At 45.6% G+C, this 25,000-nt stretch overlaps 2 protein-coding genes and 1 long non-coding RNA gene across 3 annotated transcripts in view; 1 reads left to right on the top strand and 2 right to left on the bottom strand.

Moving 5' to 3' along the window:
* The window catches only part of cdkl1 (cyclin dependent kinase like 1 (CDC2 related kinase)), a 25,080-nt gene extending 15,416 nt beyond the window's left edge, over positions 1 to 9,664 (bottom strand). The window contains exons 1-2 of the mRNA XM_084181579.1: positions 9,578 to 9,664; positions 8,384 to 8,579 (exon numbers count right to left, since the gene is read on the bottom strand). Of these exons, the coding sequence (XP_084037705.1) occupies positions 8,384 to 8,551 (168 nt within the window). The 5' untranslated portion in view covers positions 8,552 to 8,579; positions 9,578 to 9,664. The remainder of the gene's footprint in view (positions 1 to 8,383; positions 8,580 to 9,577) is intronic.
* Positions 9,665 to 11,147: 1,483 nt separating this feature from the next.
* On the top strand, positions 11,148 to 12,755 carry LOC311145577. The gene is made up of 3 exons (XR_014614618.1): positions 11,148 to 12,594; positions 12,651 to 12,678; positions 12,735 to 12,755. It is a non-coding gene; the product is annotated as an uncharacterized lncRNA (long non-coding RNA).
* Positions 12,756 to 18,351: 5,596 nt separating this feature from the next.
* Positions 18,352 to 25,000, bottom strand: part of map4k5 (mitogen-activated protein kinase kinase kinase kinase 5) — a gene marked incomplete at its 3' end in the record, with an annotated part of 98,060 nt that continues 91,411 nt past the window's right edge. Inside the window, exon 27 of the mRNA XM_084181522.1 lies at positions 18,352 to 18,359. Within this exon, the coding sequence (XP_084037648.1) occupies positions 18,352 to 18,359 (8 nt within the window). The remainder of the gene's footprint in view (positions 18,360 to 25,000) is intronic.

The raw sequence follows: 25,000 nt of genomic DNA, 5'->3' as shown, positions 1-25,000 counted from the left end.
GCTCCTAATCTCAGCTCGTTACCTGCATAAAAGACACCTGGGAGCCAGAAATCTTTCTGATTGAGAGGGGGTCAAATACTTATTTCCCTCATTAAAATGCAAATACATTTATAACATTTTTGGTATGCGTTTTTCTGGATTTTTTCTCACTGTTCAAATAAACCTACCATTAAAATTATAGACGGATCATTTCTTTGTCAGTGGGCAAACGTACAAAATCAGCAGGGGATCAAATACTTTTTTCCCCTCACTGTAGCTGTAGCATAATATTTGCACTGTTAAAAATACCGTAGCTGCAACTGTGTAAACCTGATATTCCACCCACTAAAACCTCCTTATCTAGGTCTGTTGTCCCTAAGACCATCAGACCACCTCCCTGACTCATGACACACCTTTGCGTCCTAAGGCAAACCTTTGGCCGCCCATTGGCGTAGCCCAGAGGGAAATATGGGCAGTCCTACGATAACCTAATTCGATACTGCCACCCTTCACTCGCACATTCAAAGCCCCATAGGTCTATTGCATGTCTGAGGGTGCTTCTTAAGAGAGAACTAACCAAATAACAAGTCAGAAAAGTAAAATAATAACAATAATAATAATAATATTAATAGAAATAATAACAGCAGCACAATATTTTAGATTATAGATTAAGAAAGTCCTAGTATGTCAAGCCCAGCCTTCTCGGTTCATTGGATCAGATTGTTTGAAAAAAGGAAAGTAAAAATTAAGAAAGAGAAAAGGTCCTTCTGAACAAAAATATAAACACAAAATGCAACAATTTGACTAAGTTACAGTTCATATAAGGAAATCAAGTCAATTTAAATAAATTCGTTAGGACCTAATCTATGGATTTCACATGACTGGGCAGGGGCGCAGCAATGGGTGGGCCTGGGAGGGCATAGGCCCACCCACTGGGGAGCCAGGCCCAGCCAAAATGAGTTGTTCCCCACAAAAGGGCTTCATTACAGACAGAAATACTCCTCAGTTTTATCAGCTGTCCGGGCGAGGGTCTCAGAGGACCCCGCGGGTGACGAAGCCGGATGTGGAGGTCCTGAGCTGGCGTGGTTACATGTGGTCTGCGGTTGTGAGGCCGGTTGGACGTACTGCCAAATTCTCTAAAACGACATTGGAGGCGGCTTATGGTAAAGAATTGAACATTCAATTCTCTGGGACATTTCTGCAGTCCGCCTGCCAATTGCACGCTCCCTCAAAACTTGAGACATCTGTGGCATTGTGTTGTGACAAAACTGCACATTTTAGAGTGGCCTTTTATTGTCCCCAGCACAAGGTGCACCTGTGTAATGATCATGCTGTTTTAATCAGCTTCTTGATATGCCACACCTGTCAGGTGGCTGGATTATCTTGACAAAGGATAAAATGCTCACTAACAGGGATGTAACCAAATGTGTGCACAAAATATGAGAGAAATAAGCTTTTTGTGAGTATGGAACATTTCTGGGGATCTTTTATTTCAGCTCATGAAACATGGGGACCAACACTTTACATGTTGCGTTTTATATTGTTGTTCAGTATAATATCGCAAATTATTAATGTAAATTACATGCAATCAGTTTGGTGTTGAACACAGTATGAAAAATAAAAAAATTATGTATGCACTCACTAACTGTAAGTCGCTCTGGATAATAGCGTCTGCTAAATGACTAAAATGTAAATGTAAATGAACACATTTGGCTGATTGAAAGGTAAAGCATCCATTCTACATACTATTTGGAAAGGAATGTTTATTCTGGAAAAAGCTGAATCTATCACAAGCCAGCTGTCAGGGTACTTGTTAGTGAATCTAAGATGCACAACAGTCAAATATCATACAGAAAAATACAGCAAACTGTTGTTGAACTAAAATGACACAATATTTTCCGTCAACTGGTGTCAAGACGTACTGTATGTTTACTGTGTGTCCATGGGCTGCTCTTTGTAGTCAACTGAAAGCTCTTAAAACAGGGGCATTGACCAAGAACAAAGACAGTATCCCCCCCCCCCCTCCCCCTTGTGTCCAATGACGTACAACTGGGATACAACAAGGCTGGGAAAAGCAGAGGGTCTTCATTCACCTTCCCCTGCCTTGCTGCATGCATCATTTTCTGGAGCTCAGAATCCTATAGACTGAGGAAGAACAGGTCTAGAGGCCTGTAGCTGTAACGTTTATAACTGCCTTTTGTTTCTCTATGTTTAACATTAGTATTGTGAGTCTGCCTTTACATTTAGCATACATTGTAACTGTAAAGGCAACAACATTTGTCTTGTGAGGCAACGGGTCCCTACATACTCCCAACCTTGGAGGACTTCTATCTGGTCCCTAAATACTCCCAACCTTGGAGGACTTCTATCTGGTCCCTAAATACTCCCAACCTTGGAGGACTTCTATCTGGTCCCTAAATACTCCCAACCTTGGAGGACTTCTATCTGGTCCCTAAATACTCCCAACCTTGGAGGACTTCTATCTGGTCCCTAAATACTCCCAACCTTGGAGGACTTCTATCTGGTCCCTAAATACTCCCAACCTTGGAGGACTTCTATCTGGTCCCTACATACTCCCAACCTTGGAGGACTTCTATCTGGTCACTAAATACTCCTAACCTTGGAGGACTTCTATCTGGTCCCTACATACTCCCAACCTTGGAGGACTTCTATCTGGTCACTAAATACTCCCAACCTTGGAGGACTTCTATCTGGTCCCTAAATACTCCCAACCTTGGAGGACTTCTATCTGGTCCCTAAATACTCCCAACCTTGGAGGACTTCTATCTGGTCCCTAAATACTCCCAACCTTGGAGGACTTCTATCTGGTCCCTAAATACTCCCAACCTTGGAGGACTTCTATCTGGTCACTAAATACTCCTAACCTTGGAGGACTTCTATCTGGTCCCTAAATACTCCCAACCTTGGAGGACTTCTATCTGGTCCCTAAATACTCCCAACCTTGGAGGACTTCTATCTGGTCCCTAAATACTCCCAACCTTGGAGGACTTCTATCTGGTCCCTAAATACTCCCAACCTTGGAGGACTTCTATCTGGTCACTAAATACTCCCAACCTTGGAGGACTTCTATCTGGTCACTAAATACTCCCAACCTTGGAGGACTTCTATCTGGTCCCTACATACTCCCAACCTTGGAGGACTTCTATCTGGTCCCTACATACTCCCAACCTTGGATGACTTCTATCTGGTCACTAAATACTCCTAACCTTGGAGGACTTCTATCTGGTCCCTACATACTCCCAACCTTGGAGGACTTCTATCTGGTCACTAAATACTCCCAAGCTTGGAGGACTTCTATCTGGTCCCTAAATACTCCCAACCTTGGAGGACTTCTATCTGGTCCCTAAATACTCCCAACCTTGGAGGACTTCTATCTGGTCCCTAAATACTCCCAACCTTGGAGGACTTCTATCTGGTCCCTAAATACTCCCAACCTTGGAGGACTTCTATCTGGTCCCTAAATACTCCCAACCTTGGAGGACTTCTATCTGGTCCCTAAATACTCCCAACCTTGGAGGACTTCTATCTGGTCCCTAAATACTCCCAACCTTGGAGGACTTCTATCTGGTCACTAAATACTCCCAACCTTGGAGGACTTCTATCTGGTCCCTAAATACTCCCAACCTTGGAGGACTTCTATCTGGTCCCTACATACTCCCAACCTTGGAGGACTTCTATCTGGTCCCTAAATACTCCCAACCTTGGAGGACTTCTATCTGGTCCCTAAATACTCCCAACCTTGGAGGACTTCTATCTGGTCCCTAAATACTCCCAACCTTGGAGGACTTATATCTGGTCCCTACATACTCCCAACCTTGGAGGACTTCTATCTGGTCCCTAAATACTCCCAACCTTGGAGGACTTCTATCTGGTCCCTAAATACTCCCAACCTTGGAGGACTTCTATCTGGTCCCTAAATACTCCCAAACTTGGAGGACTTCTATCTGGTCCCTAAATACTCCCAACCTTGGAGGACTTCTATCTGGTCCCTACATACTCCCAACCTTGGAGGACTTCTATCTGGTCCCTACATACTCCCAACCTTGGAGGACTTCTATCTGGTCCCTAAATACTCCCAACCTTGGAGGACTTCTATCTGGTCACTAAATACTCCTAACCTTGGAGGACTTCTATCTGGTCCCTAAATACTCCCAACCTTGGAGGACTTCTATCTGGTCCCTACATACTCCCAACCTTGGAGGACTTCTATCTGGGCTCTACATACTCCCAACCTTGGAGGACATCTATCTGGTCCCTAAATACTCCCAACCTTGGAGGACTTCTATCTGGTCCCTGTGCGTGCGTACATGCCTGTGTGTGTATTCTCTAGATCAGGGACCATCCTGACTACTGATGACCCAGGCCATACTGACTACTGATGACCCAGACCATACTGACTACTGATGACCCAGACCATACTGACTACTGATGACCCAGACCATACTGACTACTGATGACCCAGACCATACTGACTACTGATGACCCAGACCATACTGACTACTGATGACCCAGACCATACTGACTACTGATGACCCAGACCATACTGATGACCCAGACCATACTGACTACTGATGACCCAGACCATACTGACTACTGATGACCCAGACCATACTGACTACTGATGACCCAGACCATACTGACTACTGATGACCCAGACCATACTGACTACTGATGACCCAGACCATACTGACTACTGATGACCCAGACCATACTGACTACTGATGACCCAGACCATACTGACTACTGATGACCCAGACCATACTGAATACTGATGACCCAGACCATACTGACTACTGATGACCCAGACTATACTGACTACTGATGACCCAGACCATACTGACTACTGATGACCCAGACCATACTGATATACTATTTGGTATAACGTACCAATTACAGCACCGTTACAGTATTGTAACAACCAGTCTATATGACATTCCATACATCACAAGTCGAAGTTAATCATTACACCAAAACAATTTGACATTTCTAAAGAAGGGTTAAATAATACTTTACCATGGATAATACTGTAGGACCCAGGGCCCATGCCAGGGGGTTAACAGTGAAGCTTATTACAAAAAGACACAAGCAATCAGAGAGGAATTAAGCAACAGGTGTGAGATAATAAAAGAGAGAAATAAAGTAATAAAGATGGCTCAAGGCCGGGTGGTTTTAATAAAGATGGCTCAAGGCCGGGTGGTTTTAATAAAGATGGCTCAAGGCTGGGTGGTTTTAATAAAGATGGCTCAAGGCTGGGTGGTTTTAATAAAGATGGCTCAAGGCTGGGTGGTTTTAATAAAGATGGCTCAAGGCTGGGTGGTTTTAATAAAGATGGCTCAAGGCTGGGTGGTTTTAATAAAGATGGCTCAAGGCCGGGTGGTTTTAATAAAGATGGCTCAAGGCTGGGTGGTTTTAATAAAGATGGCTCAAGGCTGGGTGGTTTTAATAAAGATGGCTCAAGGCTGGGTGGTTTTAATAAAGATGGCTCAAGGCTGGGTGGTTTTAATAAAGATGGCTCAAGGCTGGGTGGTTTTAATAAAGATGGCTCAAGGCTGGGTGGTTTTAATAAAGATGGCTCAAGGCTGGGTGGTTTTAATAAAGATGGCTCAAGGCTGGGTGGTTTTAATAAAGATGGCTCAAGGCTGGGTGGTTTTAATAAAGATGGCTCAAGGCTGGGTGGTTTTAATAAAGATGGCTCGAGGCTGGGTGGTTTTAATAAAGATGGCTCAAGGCTGGGTGGTTTTAATAAAGATGGCTCAAGGCTGGGTGGTTTTAATAAAGATGGCTCAAGGCTGAGTGGTTTTAATAAAGATGGCTCAAGGCTGGGTGGTTTTAATAAAGATGGCTCAAGGCTGGGTGGTTTTAATGAAGATGGCTCAAGGCTGGGTGGTTTTAATAAAGATGGCTCAAGGCTGGGTGGTTTTAATAAAGATTGCTCAAGGCTGGGTGGTTTTAATAAAGATGGCTCAAGGCTGGGTGGTTTTAATAAAGATGGCTCAAGGCTGGGTGGTTTTAATAAAGATGGCTCAAGGCTGGGTGGTTTTAATAAAGATGGCTCAAGGCTGGGTGGTTTTAATAAAGATTGCTCAAGGCTGGGTGGTTTTAATAAAGATTGCTCAAGGCTGGGTGGTTTTAATAAAGATGGCTCAAGGCTGGGTGGTTTTAATAAAGATGGCTCAAGGCTGGGTGGTTTTAATAAAGATGGCTCAAGGCTGGGTGGTTTTAATAAAGATGTCTCAAGGCTGAGTGGTTTTAATAAAGATGGCTCAAGGCTGGGTGGTTTTAATAAAGATGGCTCAAGGCTGGGTGGTTTTAATAAAGATGGCTCAAGGCTGGGTGGTTTTAATAAAGATGGCTCAAGGCTGGGTGGTTTTAATAAAGATGTCTCAAGGCTGAGTGGTTTTAATAAAGATGGCTCAAGGCTGGGTGGTTTTAATAAAGATGGCTCAAGGCTGGGTGGTTTTAATAAAGATGGCTCAAGGCTGGGTGGTTTTAATAAAGATGGCTCAAGGCTGGGTGGTTTTAATAAAGATGGCTCAAGGCTGGGTGGTTTTAATAAAGATGGCTCAAGGCTGGGTGGTTTTAATAAAGATGGCTCAAGGCTGGGTGGTTTTAATAAAGATGTCTCAAGGCTGAGTGGTTTTAATAAAGATGGCTCAAGGCTGAGTGGTTTTAATAAAGATGGCTCAAGGCTGGGTGGTTTTAATAAAGATGGCTCAAGGCTGGGTGGTTTTAATAAAGATGGCTCAAGGCTGGGTGGTTTTAATAAAGATGGCTCAAGGCTGGGTGGTTTTAATAAAGATGGCTCAAGGCTGGGTGGTTTTAATAAAGATGGCTCAAGGCTGGGTGGTTTTAATAAAGATGGCTCAAGGCTGGGTGGTTTTAATAAAGATGGCTCTTGGCCGGGTGGTTTTAATAAAGATGGCTCAAGGCTGGGTGGTTTTAATAAAGATGGCTCAAGGCTGGGTGGTTTTAATAAAGATGGCTCAAGGCTGGGTGGTTTTAATAAAGATGGCTCAAGGCCGGGTGGTTTTAATAAAGATGGCTCAAGGCTGGGTGGTTTTAATAAAGATGGCTCAAGGCTGGGTGGTTTTAATAAAGATGGCTCAAGGCTGGGTGGTTTTAATAAAGATGGCTCAAGGCCGGGTGGTTTTAATAAAGATGGCTCAAGGCTGGGTGGTTTTAATAAAGATGGCTCAAGGCTGGGTGGTTTTAATAAAGATGGCTCTTGGCCGGGTGGTTTTAATAAAGATGGCTCAAGGCTGGGTGGTTTTAATAAAGATGGCTCAAGGCTGGGTGGTTTTAATAAAGATGGCTCAAGGCTGGGTGGTTTTAATAAAGATGGCTCAAGGCCGGGTGGTTTTAATAAAGATGGCTCAAGGCTGGGTGGTTTTAATAAAGATGGCTCAAGGCTGGGTGGTTTTAATAAAGATGGCTCAAGGCTGGGTGGTTTTAATAAAGATGGCTCAAGGCCGGGTGGTTTTAATAAAGATGGCTCAAGGCTGGGTGGTTTTAATAAAGATGGCTCAAGGCTGGGTGGTTTTAATAAAGATGGCTCAAGGCTGGGTGGTTGTAATAAAGATGGCTCAAGGCTGGGTGGTTTTAATAAAGATGGCTCAAGGCTGGGTGGTTTTAATAAAGATGGCTCAAGGCTGGGTGGTTTTAATAAAGATGGCTCAAGGCCGGGTGGTTTTAATAAAGATGGCTCAAGGCTGGGTGGTTTTAATAAAGATGGCTCAAGGCTGGGTGGTTTTAATAAAGATGGCTCAAGGCCGGGTGGTTTTAATAAAGATGGCTCAAGGCTGGGTGGTTTTAATAAAGATGGCTCAAGGCTGGGTGGTTTTAATAAAGATGGCTCAAGGCTGGGTGGTTTTAATAAAGATGGCTCAAGGCTGGGTGGTTTTAATAAAGATGGCTCAAGGCCGGGTGGTTTTAATAAAGATGGCTCAAGGCCGGGTGGTTTTAATAAAGATGGCTCAAGGCTGGGTGGTTTTAATAAAGATGGCTCAAGGCTGGGTGGTTTTAATAAAGATGGCTCAAGGCTGGGTGGTTTTAATAAAGATGGCTCAAGGCTGGGTGGTTTTAATAAAGATGGCTCAAGGCTGAGTGGTTTTAATAAAGATGGCTCAAGGCTGGGTGGTTTTAATAAAGATGGCTCAAGGCTGGGTGGTTTTAATAAAGATGGCTCAAGGCTGGGTGGTTTTAATAAAGATGGCTCAAGGCTGGGTGGTTTTAATAAAAATGGCTCAAGGCTGGGTGGTTTTAATAAAGATGGCTCAAGGCTGGGTGGTTTTAATAAAAATGGCTCAAGGCTGGGTGGTTTTAATAAAGATGGCTCAAGGCTGGGTGGTTTTAAAAAGATGTCTCAAGGCTGGGTGGTTTTTACCTTCAGCATCCTAATCTCTCTCAGAGCGATCTTCTTAATGATGGGATCATCTTCCGTCTCCACAAACTTCTTGATGGCAACGATCTGTCCCGTGTCCCTGTTCCTGCACTTGAAGACGACGCCGTAGGACCCCTCCCCGATCTTCCCCATCTTCTCATACTTCTCCATGGCGATGGCTGAGCCCTTGACTTGTGATCTTAAAAGCAAACCAGTACATAAGTGTGCAAGAAGTTTCTGATTTGAAGAGCAATAAAAATTACGTTTTCCTTGGGAATTAAATACTGATACATTTGTTATTTTTTGTTATTACATTTCTGACTTAAATGTTCGTATCATGACACTAACCTAACAGTAGAGCTGAATGAATGCATTTTCATTCTTGTATAGGGATGCCAAAGAAAATTATATTCTATTCTATACCGTATGCATCCCCAAATGCCCACAAACGCGTCAAAATGCATGGGACCAGGCGTGAAAAATCAATGAGATGTAAATGCTTTGGCGAGAGAAACTGTTACATTGATTCAACGTATCTAGCCAACAACAGGTTAGTGTTGTCAACAGTGTCGAAAAAACAAAGACTGGTATGGAGGTCGTAAAAAACCAACAGGAAAAAAACCAACAACAAAAAAACAAAGGGGGGCGGGTTATATAGTAACACCTGCTGCAGATAGAACATTATCGTACTGTATATTCAACAAGTGGATGCTTTTAATAATGGCTAAAAGGATCACAAAATGATCAGATCACGTGTATAGGGACCCCAAACGTAAACATAACATCTAATTCTAGTTAAAGATTAATTTATTCGCTTGTGGAAACATAACACCTGCCATTGGACAGTTCGATTGCGTAACGAAAACATTTGCATTGCAAAGTATATAAAGGTCTTCTAAGGTAAACTGGGAAAAATAAGAAATGGTGGTCTACTTCTGTAAAGGCAACACAAATCAAAGTTCTTCACTATGCAACCCCCTACTAGGCTATATCACCACCAATTAAAACACATTAACTCAAATAATTGTCATAAAGCCAACATATAAATAAAAGCGGGAAAAAAAAACGGTCATGCCATAAAAATATACAGTCCTCAAAATAAAGTTGCATGTTTACAAAACAAGTTATCATTTCAACACTACATACATTTATTATGAGCCAATGGTGGTTATTGGTCATATTCAAAGCTATACTTACGGCCAAGGTGTCGTTTGGATGTACAGTATTGCAAAAAGGAGAAATTCCGAGCGGAGAGAAGGCTGAACTGGCACGCATCGACCGAGCAGAAAAGAGATGGACGTTGACGTTGTTGGAACTGTCGCTTTTCAGCCTGATCCCGGTAGGAACGGACTCCACCCCCTCACACGTCTAAACCTGCTGGTTAGAGGACCTGTTGTTTTGCCAGAGCAGGGTGTCTTCAACCTTTTTTCTTCCCCAAATTAGAATTGGAAGAGGAAGCGTAAACTCTTTTAACATTTTTCGCAAAGAGCAGCTGTTTAGCTGGTTAAACAAAGGTAAGCCACGTTTCGACAAAACATTAAGTCAAGTCAAGAAAGCGTACCAGCAGCCTGCACTGATACGTAGCCTTTTCGCGGGTGGTTTTTCAAAGGCAGTAATTTTTCCCCCCACTTTTATTATTTTAGCGGACCCCCTGAAGTACCCGGGTTGAATACCCCATGTGCTCTAGCAGGGGGTCCCAAACCGCCACGTCTATTTCTATGGGCACGAGCATGACATTACCTGTTCACACCCCGCTTGTTGGCTGAGAGAACATTTTTTGCAGGTTTAAAGCATATTTCCTGCAATTCTACACATTGTCATATGATTCATTTTGCGCTTTTAAAGCAAATTGGATTGCAATTCTATACATTTTGCCATGCCTAATGTGTATTCATCATGTGATATTTGTGTGACTCAAACATTACAAAATCTATGGGCTAAAAAAACGTTAGCTGACATGGGTTAGTTGATCTGGACATTTCTGACAAGTTAGCTAAGGTATGCAGTGACTGACATGACGAGGAGAAATGATGATGCACTACCCAATTTAGAAATTGCACCTTGGTGCTAGAGCATCATCCTGAATTTGACCCTATTCACTGACTGGCCATTGAACAGTATCTTGTGAAGTAGTGATAGGTGCGTAAGCAGTGTGCACATGTTCTGAAAGGAGTGCTATAAATAATGATCTGCTATTGTTTTTCAATCATGTTTTTTTTTTTTTTTTTTTTTTCAAGATGCATTAGCCATCAACTAAAATGTAAGCTTGCTTTCACATTAGTAATGTAAGACCCTCCACCTGAAAGAGAATTCAGAACTGGCACCTGTTTCATTTATCATCTGTCTGACAGTGACATCATTCCTCCTATTTATGCATCAGTAACTACCAGACAGGGCCTGCTCCAGCTTCGAACTCTGCGGAGACCAATTAGTCCTGGGTGGAATACAGCAGTGGAATAACCGACTGAAAGAAATCAAAGGTAGTCTATACGATATGGAAACTAACTTTTCCCAGGTGGGATGTCACCAGATAACTGTAAATAGCCACTGACTCAACAAAACTGTATACATTATTTCCATACACCGTCGCACAGACAGCCTACCCCTGGTCCCAGATCTGTTTGTGCCCTCTTGCTAACTCCTATGGGTTATTGTCAAGCCAAACATAGGAGTTGGCACACAGCACAGGAGCCTAGGTATACTGGTAGGTAGTAAGTAGAATGACAGCAAGTACGTATTGTTAATAGCATTTTTTTTTTATTACAAAAACGGCATACATTAAAAGTTTAGAAGAGAATGCCAATGATGTTACGAAAACTAATGCATTTCCCTTGTTTTGTCAATTTAAAAAAAAATGAAAATGTACAAAAGTGCTTAACATGGTGCAAATACTGAATACATGTAATAGTTTAACAGAAAAAGAGGAACAAAATATTTGACATTATATTCAACTTTCTAAAATGCTACCAAGCGGGAGGGACCGTCCCCAAATTGCACCCTAGTCCCTATATAGTGCACTACTTTTGACCACAGCTCTATAGCCCCCTGGTCTAAAGTAGTGCACTATATAGGGAATAGGGTGCCATTTGGGACACAGAACACGTGTTTGTACACCAGACGTCATAAAAAAAATACACAACAAAAAAACATCGATACTAGCCAGATTAATATTGGACTTAAAATGGTTTGGATGAAACAACAACACCTCAAATAAAATTAAAATAATATAAAACTTCCCTCGTTCTGTAAATCCAACATACCCTAATCTTGCTTAGATATTAATAAATAACGCTTAAATTACCCACATCAAACAAAAGGGTGGCTTCAGTGTTAACAAGCCACCCTAAAGCTTATCGTCAACCAGACCTGTGACAGTCAGTTGCTTGGTTACAAAGGACTTTTTGATACAACAAAGAAACTCCCATTTATGAGCTCCCATTTGCTACCAGACCTAAATGTCTGAATTATTATGGCACTGGTTTTCAGTTACACATCTAGATCGTTTTTTTTCCTCCATATTTCAGTTGATATGTAATCCATGTGGAGGAGAGTGGAAGAGGAGGCTGCAGGGTTTAGAGTGTCTGTTGGTCTGAGCCTTTCCCACACACATTCTGTTCCTCCATAGTCCAGTCCAGTTCAGGTTCTGCAGTACAAATGGCACCCTATTCCCTACATAGCGCACTACTTTACCCATAGGGCCCTGGTCAAAAGTAGTGCACTATATAGGGAATAGGGGTAGGCAATCCTGGTCCTGGAGTGCCACAGACACTTCCATGTTTTTGATTTAACCGACATGGAAGGCGTTGAATTTAGGTAATCACTGAACTGATCAATAAGCTCACTTGGTCAGGTGTGGTCCCTAGTTGGAACAGAATCCTGCAGTACTCCAGGAACAGGGTTGTCTACCCATGGAATGAGGTGCTATTTGGGACACACAGAGGGAGGGAGTAGGGTGTGAGGAGGTGAACAGGACTATAGAGGAGAGAGGAGGTGAACAGGACTGTAGAGGAGAGAGGAGGTGAACAGGGCTATAGAGGAGAGAGGAGGTGAACAGGGCTATAGAGGAGAGAGGAGGTGAACAGGGCTGTAGAGGAGAGAGGAGGTGAACTGGACTGTAGAGGAGAGAGGAGGTGAACAGGGCTGTAGAGGAGAGAGGAGGTGAACAGGACTGTAGAGGAGAGAGGAGGTGAACAGGGCTGTAGAGGAGAGAGGAGGTGAACAGGGCTATAGAGGAGAGAGGAGGTGAACAGGGCTGTAGAGGAGAGAGGAGGTGAACTGGACTGTAGAGGAGAGAGGAGGTGAACAGGGCTGTAGAGGAGAGAGGAGGTGAACAGGGCTGTAGAGGAGAGAGGAGGTGAACTGGACTGTAGAGGAGAGAGGAGGTGAAAAGGACTGTAGAGGAGAGAGGAGGTGAACAGGGCTATAGAGGAGAGAGGAGGTGAACAGGGCTATAGAGGAGAGAGGAGGTGAACAGGACTATAGAGGAGAGAGGAGGTGAACAGGACTGTAGAGGAGAGAGGAGGTGAACAGGACTGTAGAGGAGAGGAGGTGAACAGGACTGTAGAGGAGAGGAGGTGAACAGGACTGTAGAGGAGAGAGGAGGTGAACAGGGCTATAGATGAGGTGAGGAGGTGAACAGGGCTATAGAGGAGAGAGGAGGTGAACAGGACTGTAGAGGAGAGGAGGTGAACAGGACTGTAGAGGAGAGAGGAGGTGAACAGGACTGTAGAGGAGAGAGGAGGTGAACTGGACTGTAGAGGAGAGAGGAGGTGAACAGGGCTGTAGAGGAGAGAGGAGGTGAACTGGACTGTAGAGGAGAGAGGAGGTGAACAGGACTGTAGAGGAGAGAGGAGGTGAACAGGACTGTAGAGGAGAGAGGAGGTGAACAGGGCTATAGATGAGGTGAGGAGGTGAACAGGACTGTAGAGGAGAGAGGAGGTGAACAGGGCTATAGATGAGGTGAGGAGGTGAACAGGACTGTAGAGGAGAGAGGAGGTGAACAGGACTGTAGAGGAGAGAGGAGGTGAACAGGGCTGTAGAGGAGAGAGGAGGTGAACAGGGCTGTAGAGGAGAGAGGAGGTGAACAGGGCTGTAGAGGAGAGAGGAGGTGAACAGGGCTATAGAGGAGAGAGGAGGTGAACTGGACTGTAGAGGAGAGAGGAGGTGAACAGGACTATAGAGGAGAGAGGAGGTGAACAGGGCTATAGAGGGGAGAGGAGGTGAACAGGACTGTAGAGGAGGTGAACTGGACTGTAGAGGAGAGAGGAGGTGAACAGGACTGTAGAGGAGAGAGGAGGTGAACTGGACTGTAGAGGAGAGAGGAGGTGAACTGGACTGTAGAGGAGAGAGGAGGTGAACAGGACTGTAGAGGAGAGAGGAGGTGAACTGGACTGTAGAGGAGAGAGGAGGTGAACTGGACTGTAGAGGAGAGAGGAGGTGAACTGGACTGTAGAGGAGAGAGGAGGTGAACTGGACTGTAGAGGAGAGAGGAGGTGAACTGGACTGTAGAGGAGAGAGGAGGTGAACTGGACTGTAGAGGAGAGAGGAGGTGAACAGGGCTATAGAGGGGAGAGGAGGTGAACAGGACTGTAGAGGAGAGAGGAGGTGAACTGGACTGTAGAGGAGAGAGGAGGTGAACAGGACTGTAGAGGAGAGAGGAGGTGAACTGGACTGTAGAGGAGAGAGGAGGTGAACTGGACTGTAGAGGAGAGAGGAGGTGAACTGGACTGTAGAGGAGGTGAACTGGACTGTAGAGGAGAGAGGAGGTGAACAGGGAGGTGAACAGGGCAATAGAGGAGAGAGGAGGTGAACAGGGCTATAGATGAGGTGAGGAGGTGAACAGGACTATAGAGGAGAGAGGAGGTGAACAGGGCTGTAGAGGAGAGAGGAGGTGAACTGGACTATAGAGGAGAGGAGGTGAACAGGGCTATAGAGGAGGTGAGGAGGTGAACATGACTATAGAGGAGAGAGGAGGTGAACAGGACTGTAGAGGAGGTGAGGAGGTGAACATGACTATAGAGGAGAGAGGAGGTGAACAGGACTGTAGAGGAGGTGAACTGGACTGTAGAGGAGGTGAACTGGACTGTAGAGGAGAGAGGAGGTGAACAGGGCTGTAGAGGAGAGAGGAGGTGAACAGGGAGGTGAACAGGGCTATAGATGAGGTGAGGAGGTGGACAGGGCTGTAGAGGAGAGAGGAGGTGCTGCTTGCCTGCTCGGCATAAGGCCGTTTGTTGGAAGATCCGTGTTGAGGAAGGAGGAGGGATTTTGCTTGAAGCTTCACAGTCCCCTTTTGTCTGACCTGTTGTTTCTGTATTCACTAACTAGTTCCTGGGTTCGGTAACAGAGTTCTACCAGAGTCCAGGCGCTATGAGAGCCCGCTGAGAGGCTGAGATGAGAAGGGAATGGACTGCTGTGAGATGATCCACTCCTCTGTAATTCTTCACCTACCCAATGGGTCTGTGGGCTGCTCTCCGCCGTCTGCCTCCCTCTGTGTGGAGTCGCTGGGTCACGGCTACGAGCTGGTAACATGGTTAGGAGGCTAGTAGCTGTTCTCATGTCCAGCCAGGATGTAGAGGTTGCTGAGGGCTGTGGGGTTGTCAGTGGGCCGGCTCTCCAGGACCACCACCCTGTTAGAGAGAGATGTCAGTTAGCAGCAGCTCATCATTAACATCAGAAACACACAGGAACACTGCAGGTTATAGCTGCCAGCCAGGTCCAATCTGAAGACTGCCAGAGACAACTAATGCAGGAGACTGAAGAAAGCCTTTAAAAAAAAAAAGAAAACACACAGAATAGAACAGAATTCATTGAATAGAACTGACAGAATGCCTTTGTGGGTCAGAGAGAGTAGCAGACAGCAAGACAAGAGGACTGGCTACATTTCAAATGGCACATTTAAGTTAATATGACACTACCAGATCATGATGAGCAGAGGAAGGTGCCGTCCTTCCAGCAGTGTGACAGATGAGATGAGAGGGGTGTCTCTGCCCACAGAGGGTACAGTCCAAGACCATAGTGTCTAATCCATCAGATGGAATTACAGAGGAGCAGAGAGGGAGACACTCAAACCAGGCTGGCATTGGCAGTGCCCAAGTGCCAGTGTGAATAAAACATGCAGGTTGGTTGGGCAGAGCAGAGGCTGTTCCAGGGGAATCGGAATAGGCTGAGCCTTCTCGCCCCCACTGGGCCCCTGCCCTGGGAGAATCATCATTGCTAGGAGATCTTCCACCACAGGGTGGGCAATGTGTCTCGAGCCAGGGAGTTAAATCACATTTAGTGGTTTCTATAGTTGAGGACTGGTGTGGAGGCTAGTAAGGGGACTGCCCTGCCACACTGCCCTCTCTGTAGCATGCTTGGGTACCGCATTGGCTAGCGGAACCAACCTGTGGGTGGATCATTGAAGCTGTAATGTGTGAGTCATTTGATGATATGTGGAGGTTTTTCAAGCCTCTTCTGATGGCGTTGAGATTACAATGACGTATCCCACTCAGGCTCAACGTGCTTGAATGTTGAAAGATCAAAGATTGTTGATTTATAACAGGGTTGTGTGATCTGGGGCACATGCCTCGTCATAGCAACGGAAGCAGACCGAGAGAGAGAGGTAGAGAGAGAGAGAGGTAGAGCGAGAGAGAGAGAGAGGTAGAGAGAGAGAGAGGTAGCAGTAGAGAGAGAGAGAGAGAGAGGTAGAGAGAGAGAGAGAGAGAGAGGTAGCAGTAGAGAGAGAGAGAGAGGTAGCAGTAGAGAGAGAGAGAGAGAGGTAGCAGTAGAGAGAGAGAGAGAGAGAGAGAGAGGTAGCAGTAGAGAGAGAGAGAGAGAGAGAGAGAGGTAGCGAGAGAGAGAGAGAGAGAGAGAGAGAGAGAGAGAGAGAGAGGTAGCGAGAGAGAGAGAGAGAGAGAGAGAGAGAGGTAGCAGTAGAGAGAGAGAGAGAGAGAGAGGTAGCGAGAGAGAGAGAGAGAGAGAGAGAGAGAGAGAGAGAGGTAGCGAGAGAGAGAGAGAGAGAGGTAGCAGTAGAGAGAGAGAGAGAGAGAGAGAGAGAGAGAGAGAGAGAGGTAGCAGTAGAGAGAGAGAGAGAGAGAGAGAGAGAGAGCAAAAACATCCTCCGTGTACAACGTAAAACACCAAATAATGCATGCAGAGCAGAATTAGGCCAATACCCGCTAATTATCAAAATCCAGAAAAGAGCCGTTAAATTCTATAACCACTTAAAAGGAAGCGATTCCCAAACCTTCCATAACAAAGCCATCACCTACAGAGAGATGAACTTGGAGAAGAGTCCCCTAAGTAAGCTTGTCCTGGGGCTCTGTTCACAAACACAAACAGACCCCACACAGCCCCAGGACAACAACAACAACAACAACAACACAATTAGACCCAACCAAATCATGAGAAAACAAAAAGAGAATTACTTGACACATTGGAAAGAACAAACAAAAAAACAGAGCAAACTAGAATGCTATTTGGCCCTAAACAGAGAGTACACAGTGGCAGAATACCTGACCACTGTGACTGACCCAAACTTAAGGAAATCTTTGACTATGTACAGACTCAGTGAGCATAGCTTTGCTATTGAGAAAGGCCGCCGTAGGCAGACCTGGCTCTCAAGAGAAGACAGGCTATGTGCACACTGCCCACAAAATGAGGTGGAAACTGAGCTGCACTTCCTAACCTCCTGCCAAATGTATGACCATATTAGAGAGACATATTTCCCTCAGATTACACAGACCCACAAAGAATTCGAAAACAAACCCAATTTTTATAAACTCCCATATCTACTGGGTGAAAAACCACAGTGTGCAATCACAGCAGCAAGATTTGTGACCTGTTGCCACAAGAAAAAGGCAACCAGTGAAGAACAAACACCATTGTAAATACAACCTATATTTATGTTTATTTATTTTCCCATTTGTACTTTAACTATTTGCACATCGTTACAACACTGCATATAGACATAATATGACATTTGAAATGTCTTTATTCTTTTGAAACTTCTGAGTGTAATGTTTACTGTTAATATTTATTGTTCATTTCACTTTTGTTTACTATTTACTTCACTTGCTTTGGCAACGTTAACATACGTTTCCCATGCCAATAAAGCCCTTTGAATTGAAATTGAATTGAATTGAGAGAGAGAGATAGCGAGGTAGCAGTAGAGAGAGAGAGAGAGAGAGAGAGAGAGAGAGAGAGATAGCGAGGTAGCAGTAGAGAGAGAGAGAGAGATAGCGAGGTAGCAGTAGAGAGAGAGAGAGAGAGATAGCGAGGTCGCAGTAGAGAGAGAGAGATAGCGAGGTAGCAGTAGAGAGAGAGAGAGATAGCGAGGTAGCAGTAGAGAGAGAGAGATAACGAGGTAGCAGTAGAGAGAGAGAGATAGCGAGGTCGCAGTAGAGAGAGAGAGAGATAGCGAGGTCGCAGTAGAGAGAGAGAGAGATAGCGAGGTAGCAGTAGAGAGAGAGGTAGCAGTAGAGAGAGAGAGATAGCGAGGTAGCAGTAGAGAGAGAGAGAGATAGCGAGGTAGCAGTAGAGAGAGAGAGGTAGCAGTAGAGAGAGAGAGAGATAGCGAGGTAGCAGTAGAGAGAGAGAGAGAGAGATAGCGAGGTAGCAGTAGAGAGAGAGAGAGAGATAGATAGCGAGGTAGCAGTAGAGATAGAGAGAGATAGCGAGGTAGCAGTAGAGAGAGAGAGAGATAGCGAGGTAGCAGTAGAGAGAGAGAGAGATAGCAGTAGAGAGAGAGAGAGATAGCGAGGTAGCAGTGGAGACAGTCACCAGAGCTGGGCACATCTCTATCTCTGTAGAGAGGTCTGAAGAGAACTCAGACTAAGGAGAGAGAAAGAGGGAGGAGTAGGATGTTTGGTGGTTTCCAGGCAATGGTTAATCACAGGGACCTGTGGGAGGACACTGGCACCCTGGAGATAGCTGCTAGCTACCAGCCCTGCCTCCACGGTTTTATACAGGTCAAAGGGCACTACATAAATCATCTATACAACTAGAGAGAGAAAACAGAGGAAAGAGATGGGGGGAGGCAGAGAGAGAAAGAAGAGAGTGAAAAGTAAAGAGAAAGAGGAGAGACGTAAAGAGAAAAAGAGGGGGGAGAGAGGGAATGAGAGTAAAGAGTTAAAGAGAGAATAATTTGAAGCACCAACCTGTCAGATCCGAGGAGACGGAAGACTCGGCTAGGATCAGAAATCTCCTGGGTGACCTGTAGATTAATGAAGCAATGAAACATTTCATTAACCAGATGAAAAATGGGAGGAAAATTAATGAACATGGTAACATACACAGGCAGGGAATTGTTGAGGAGCTACAGTGCATTCGGAAAGTATTCAGACCCTTTCACTTTTTTCCACATTTTGTTACGTTACCGTCTTATTCTAAAATGGGTTAAATTCCTTTTTAATCTACACACAATACCCCATAATGAAAAAGCAAAAACAGGTTTTTAGAAATGTTTGCAAATTGATTAAAAATTAAAAACAGAAATACCTTATTTACATAAGTATTCAGACCCTTTGCTATGAGACTCCAAATTGAGCTCAGGTGCATCCTGTTTCCATTGATCATCCTTGAGATGTTTCTACAACTTGATTGGAGTCCACCTGTGGTAAATTCAATTGATTGGACATGATTTGGAAAGGCACACACCTGTCAATATAAGGTCCCACAGTTGACAATGCATGTCAGAACAAAAACCAAGCCATGAGGTCGAAGGAATTGTCCGTAGAGCTCCAAGACAGGATTTTGTCGAGGGACAGATCTGGGGAAGGGTACCAAAAAATGTCTGCAGCATTGAAGGTTCCCAAGAACACAGTGGCCTCCATCATTCTTAAATGGAAGAAGTTTGGAACCACCAAGACTCCAAATTGAGTGATCGGAGGAGAAGGGCCTTGGTCAGGGAGGTGACCAAGAACCCGATGGTCACTCTGACAGAGCTCCAGAGTTCCTCTGTGGAGATGGGAGAACCTTCCAGAAGAACAACCATCTCTGCAGCACTCAACCAAGCAGGCCTTTATGGTAGAGTGGCCACTCCTCAGTAAAAGGCACATGACAGCCCGCTTGGAGTTTGCCAAAAGGCATCTAAAGACTCTCAGACCATGAGAAACAAGTTTCTATGGTCTGATGAAACCAAGATTGAACGCTTTGGCCTGAATGCCAAGCGTCACATCTGGAGGAAACCTGGCACCATCCCTACGGTGAAGCATGGTGGTGGCAGCATCATGCTGTGGGGATGTTTTTCTGCGGCAGGGACTGGGAGACTAGTCAGGATCAAGGGAAAGATGAACGGAGCAAACTACAGAGAGATCCTTGATGAAATCCTGCTCCAGAGAGCTCAGGACCTCAGACTGGGGCGAAGGTACACCTTCCAACAGGACAACGACCCTAAGCACACAGCCAAGACAACGCAGGAGTGGCTTCGGGACAAGTCTCTGAATGTCCTTGAGTGGCCCAGCCAGAGCCCAGACATGAACCCGATTGAACATCTCTGGAGAGACCTGAAAATAGCTGTGCAGCAACGCTCCCCATCCAACCTGACAGAAATTGAGAGGATCTGCAGAGAAGAATGGGAAAACTCCCCAAATATAGGTGTGCCAAGCTTGTAGCGTCATACCCAAGAAGACTTGAGGCTGTAATTGCTGCCAAAGGTGCTTCAACAAAGTACTGAGTAAAGGGTCTGAATACTTATGTAAATGTGATATTTAAATAAATAAAAATTGAAATACATTAGCAAATTTTTTTGCTTTGTCATTATGGGTATTGTGTGAAGATTGATTGAAAAAATACTATTTAATCAATTTTAGAACAGGGCTGTAACATAACAAAATGTGGAAAAAGTCAAGGGGTCTGAATACTTTCCGAATGCACTGTACATGGAAAATACCCAATCATGGTTTTACCCCATACTGTTAACACAGGAGAAAGAGAGTCTTCATTTACATGCAAAGTATAAGTGAGTGATCTTAGATTTCCCCATTACAATCCATCCCATGACTACAGGCAGACCACACCATGACTACAGGCAGACCACACCATGACTACAGGCAGACCACACCATGACTACAGACAGACCACACCATGACTACAGACAGACCACACCATGACTACAGACCACACCATGACTACAGACAGACCACACCATGACTACAGACAGACCACACCATGACTACAGACCACACCATGACTACAGACAGACCACACCATGACTACAGACAGACCACACCATGACTACAGACCACACCATGACTACAGACAGACCACACCATGACTACAGACCACACCATGACTACAGACAGACCACACCATGACTATAGGCAGACAGACCACAACATGACTACAGACAGACAGACCACTCCATGACTACAGACAGACAGACCACTCCATGACTACAGACCACATCATGACTACAGACAGACCACACCATGACTACAGGCAGACAGACCACTCCATGACTACAGACCACATCATGACTACAGACAGACCACACCATGACTACAGACAGACAGACCACTCCATGACTACAGACCACATCATGACTACAGACAGACCACACCATGACTACAGGCAGACAGACCACACCATAACCAGAAAGACAGGCAACTCCATGACCACAGACAGACCACACCATGACTACAGACCACATCATGACTACAGACAGACAGACAACTCCATGACCACAGACAGACCACACCATGACTACAGGCAGACAGACCACACCATAACCAGAAAGACAGGCAACTCCATGACCACAGACAGACCACACCATGACTACAGACCACATCATGACTACAGACAGACAGACAACTCCATGACCACAGACAGACCACACCATGACTACAGACCACACCATGACCACAAACAGACAGACCACACCATGACCACAGACAGACAGACCACACCATGACCACAGACAGACCACACCATGACCAGACAGACAGACCACACCATGACCTCAGTAGGCCACCCCCATGACCTCAGTAGGCCACCCCCATGACCTCAGTAGACCACCCCCATGACCTCAGTAGACCACCTCTATGACCTCAGTAGGCCACCCCCATGACCTCAGTAGGCCACCCCCATGACCTCAGTAGACCACCCCCATGACCTCAGTAGACCACCCCCATGACCTCAGTAGACCACCCCCATGACCTCAGTAGGCCACCCCCATGACCTCAGTAGACCACCCCCATGACCTCAGTAGACCACCCCCATGACCTCAGTAGACCACCCCCCATGACCTCAGTAGACCACCCCCATGACCTCAGTAGACCACCCCCCATGACCTCAGTAGGCCACCCCCATGACCTCAGTAGGCCACCCCCCATGACCTCAGTAGACCACCTTCATGACCTCAGTAGACCACCCCCTGCCAACCGTAGGTTACTGTGCTCATCAGAGTTCAGATGGTTTCAGTGTTTCGCTGCCTGGCTACATTTATGAGGCCAGGAGATAGTCCTCTGGGTTCACACTCTGAGGCTACGCAACATTAAGCTACGTGTCTCTGTGTCCACCTGCAGGTAATGAAGTTGTCAACCTTTCACAGAGAGGATCTCATGTTAACCTGATCACCAGGCATGCCACGACGCGCACACAGTGAGAGAGACACACACACACACAATAAAAGTCCAGAGATCACTGTGAGGTGAGGCATTTTGTTTTTATGAAAAGTGATAGGGGACACCTAGGGCCATCTTTTCACTGCTACAGTCTGTCAGGCACACACACAGTTGTGTATGACTGAGCTGAAACAAGGCTGTGTGTTGGCTGGGGTCTCTGCTCAGCCCAGCGTTACAGTACAGTGCAGTGTGTGTGTACCAGGGTGGAGCAACACGTTAGCCTGTCAAAATGTCAGATGCCATGCAGTATTCATGTTCATCAGAAATGAAACAGCTGCACAACAGAGGGAGAAGGTGGGCTGTTCAATTATTCACCCTCTCAGTCTCCTGTATGATTATGTTGAAAAGCCTCATTGAAGGAAGGCAGTGAAGGGGGGACAGGACATAAGTCTATCGATATGGTGCCTGGCTGGCTGATCGCTCCAGCGGGCACCTCCCTGGCCCACCTAAAGGCCTTGTTCTCCTCGTCATCAGGACCCCGGGTAACCCTGGGTAGGTAACCCTAACCAGATGGGTCTCTGTCAGGCTAAGGACTCACACCTAGTACAGGGTCATCTGATCTAGGGCTGTCCCCGACAAGAAATGTTTAAACGTGTATTTTTTTCCATATATAGACACGCCCTATGTGCTTTAATAAAATAAACTATACGCATTGAGCTTGTCTGATGCTTTAAGCTTACAGTTTGATGAAATAAGACAAATGCCTCAAGAGGGAGCCAGAGATGTAGATAACCAGAAGGAAAAAACCTTAACCTGACCCAACTATTCTCCTCCCGCTCCTGCTGGCTTTCGCAGATTCTGCCGGTAACAGGCTACACCAGGAGTCGGCAACCTTTCTCATGTTGAATGCCAATTTATCTTACAATTTCTACCGATCTGCGTGCCAGTTACGGTTTTCATATGCACATTTTCGTGAAACAGTTTAATTTAATTTATAACGTCTTCATATATCAAAATCATTGTCATGTGGTTAATCAAAATTGTATCCAAATGTAAATTTAAATGATACAAACCTAAAAAGTTACTTCTATTGCCATTTCCAACTATGTCAAAATAGCCTACATAAAGCCACCAAATAAAAACATTGCAGCCTGCAGGTAGAAAATATCCTGATAAAAATAAATATCCTATAAATCACACTGGCTACACATGGCCTGTCTGCAACGAACTTGAAACATAGTATCAACTATTAAGTTGGGTCCGGCCCTGAACCTTGCTCTAGCGAACTTGCAGCATTGTATAAAATATTCTGGGCCCTAAGTTTCCCCACCAGTGAGCTCGGGACAGACCCAGCTGTAGGCTATTTGCGCAAGGGATAAGAAACAGTGCTTGACTTGAGCCGGAGCTGAGTACCGGCACCTCAAATGTTCTACTGCTTGAGCTTCTGTTCCTCTTATAGAATATTAGCTCCAAAGTATTGTGGAGCTCCTGCACCTACATGTAAACAGAACCAGCACCCAAAATTAGTACCGGAACCTATTTCAGTCCAAGTCAAGCACTGATAAGAAGTAATCAGGTAGGCCTATTTTATGACATTACCACTGGATCAGAGCATGACATTTTTCCCTTTCACGCTGAGTGGTTATCGAAAGGGAGAGAGCTGGAAAGATTTTTCAAATAAATTGAGGAACTATTGTACTCCTCATTGGATGTTAAAACAGACTTTGTTTGCTTGAGAAGCTCCACAGCTCATTAGTTGTGCTGCGTTAAGCCAATCAGAAATACTATCAGATCCCCAAATGGGCACATTTATATGCCTCCATTTGCGCGAAGGCCAGGTAGCCTATAGGCCGACTTCTATGAATAATCAGGCCAGGTAGCCTATAGGCCTCCTTTATGCGTGCGCTTCCTTACTCAACATTGACAGGAGCGCTCCAAACAAAAGACAATGACTAAATTGACAAAACTTGTTTCTCACAAGTGTAGCATAGGTTGTGCACTCTGCAAACAATGTCCACTCCGACAACGACAACAGGAAGACTGGAATAATACCTTTGAATGCATTAACAGAAATTACCGTAACCAAAGTAACAAACATTGTAGATTACAAATTATAGGAATTAATGGTAAATGTACTACTGGTGATATATGTAAATGGGGGAATTTGATATACACTAACAATCAAACGCAAACAATTCATACAATGAAGTCATGAAACAATAAATGTGCACAAATTGGCGGGAGAGAGCGCATTCTGGAGAGAGAAGTGCCTTGTGCATTCTGGGCGCATGGTCAATCCAACGTCTGCATTGGCCATGCAGCATTTAGGCCTCAGCAAAAGTCAGGGCATTCATACTGCTTGCGCTTCGCGGAGCTGTTGTCAAGGAAGTGAGTTTGTGTTTTTCTACAGGATGTACCCCCCCCCCCCCCCCCACACCACCGTCAAGGAGAGAGAGAGGGGGACAGAGAGAAGGAGAGAGAGAGGGGGACAGATAGGAGGGAGGGAGGGAGAGAGAGGGACAGCAACAGGGACAGAGTGGAGAGAGAGGGACAGAGTGAGGGAGAAGGAGATAGAGAGGGACAGAGAGAGAGAGGGGGGCAGAGAGAGGGGGGCAGAGAGAGGGGGCAGAGAGGGGGAGGGGGACAGAGAGAGAGGGGGGAGAGGGGGAGAGGGGGAGAGAGAGCGGGACAGAGAGAAAGGGGGGGAGAGAGAGGGGGACAGAGAGAGAGAGCGAGCGAGGGGGACAGAGAGAGAGAGAGAGAGAGAGAGAGGGACAGAGAGAGAGGGACAGAGAGAGGGGGACAGAGAGAAGGAGAGAGAGAGGGGGACAGATAGGAGGGAGGGAGGGAGAGAGAGGGACAGCAACAGGGACAGAGTGGAGAGAGAGGGACAGAGTGAGGGAGAAGGAGATAGAGAGGGACAGAGAGAGAGAGGGGGGCAGAGAGAGGGGGGAGAGGGGGGGCAGAGAGGGGGAGGGGGACAGAGAGAGAGGGGGGAGAGGGGGAGAGAGAGCGGGACAGAGAGAAAGGGGGGGAGAGAGAGGGGGACAGAGAGAGAGAGAGCGAGCGAGGGGGACAG

This window comes from Coregonus lavaretus (genome assembly GCF_964263955.1).
Source record: "Coregonus lavaretus genome assembly, chromosome: 18".
Lineage (NCBI taxonomy): Eukaryota > Metazoa > Chordata > Actinopteri > Salmoniformes > Salmonidae > Coregonus > Coregonus lavaretus.
The sequence above is the reverse complement of the archived record's forward strand: the minus strand, read 5'-3'. Positions and strand labels throughout refer to the sequence as shown.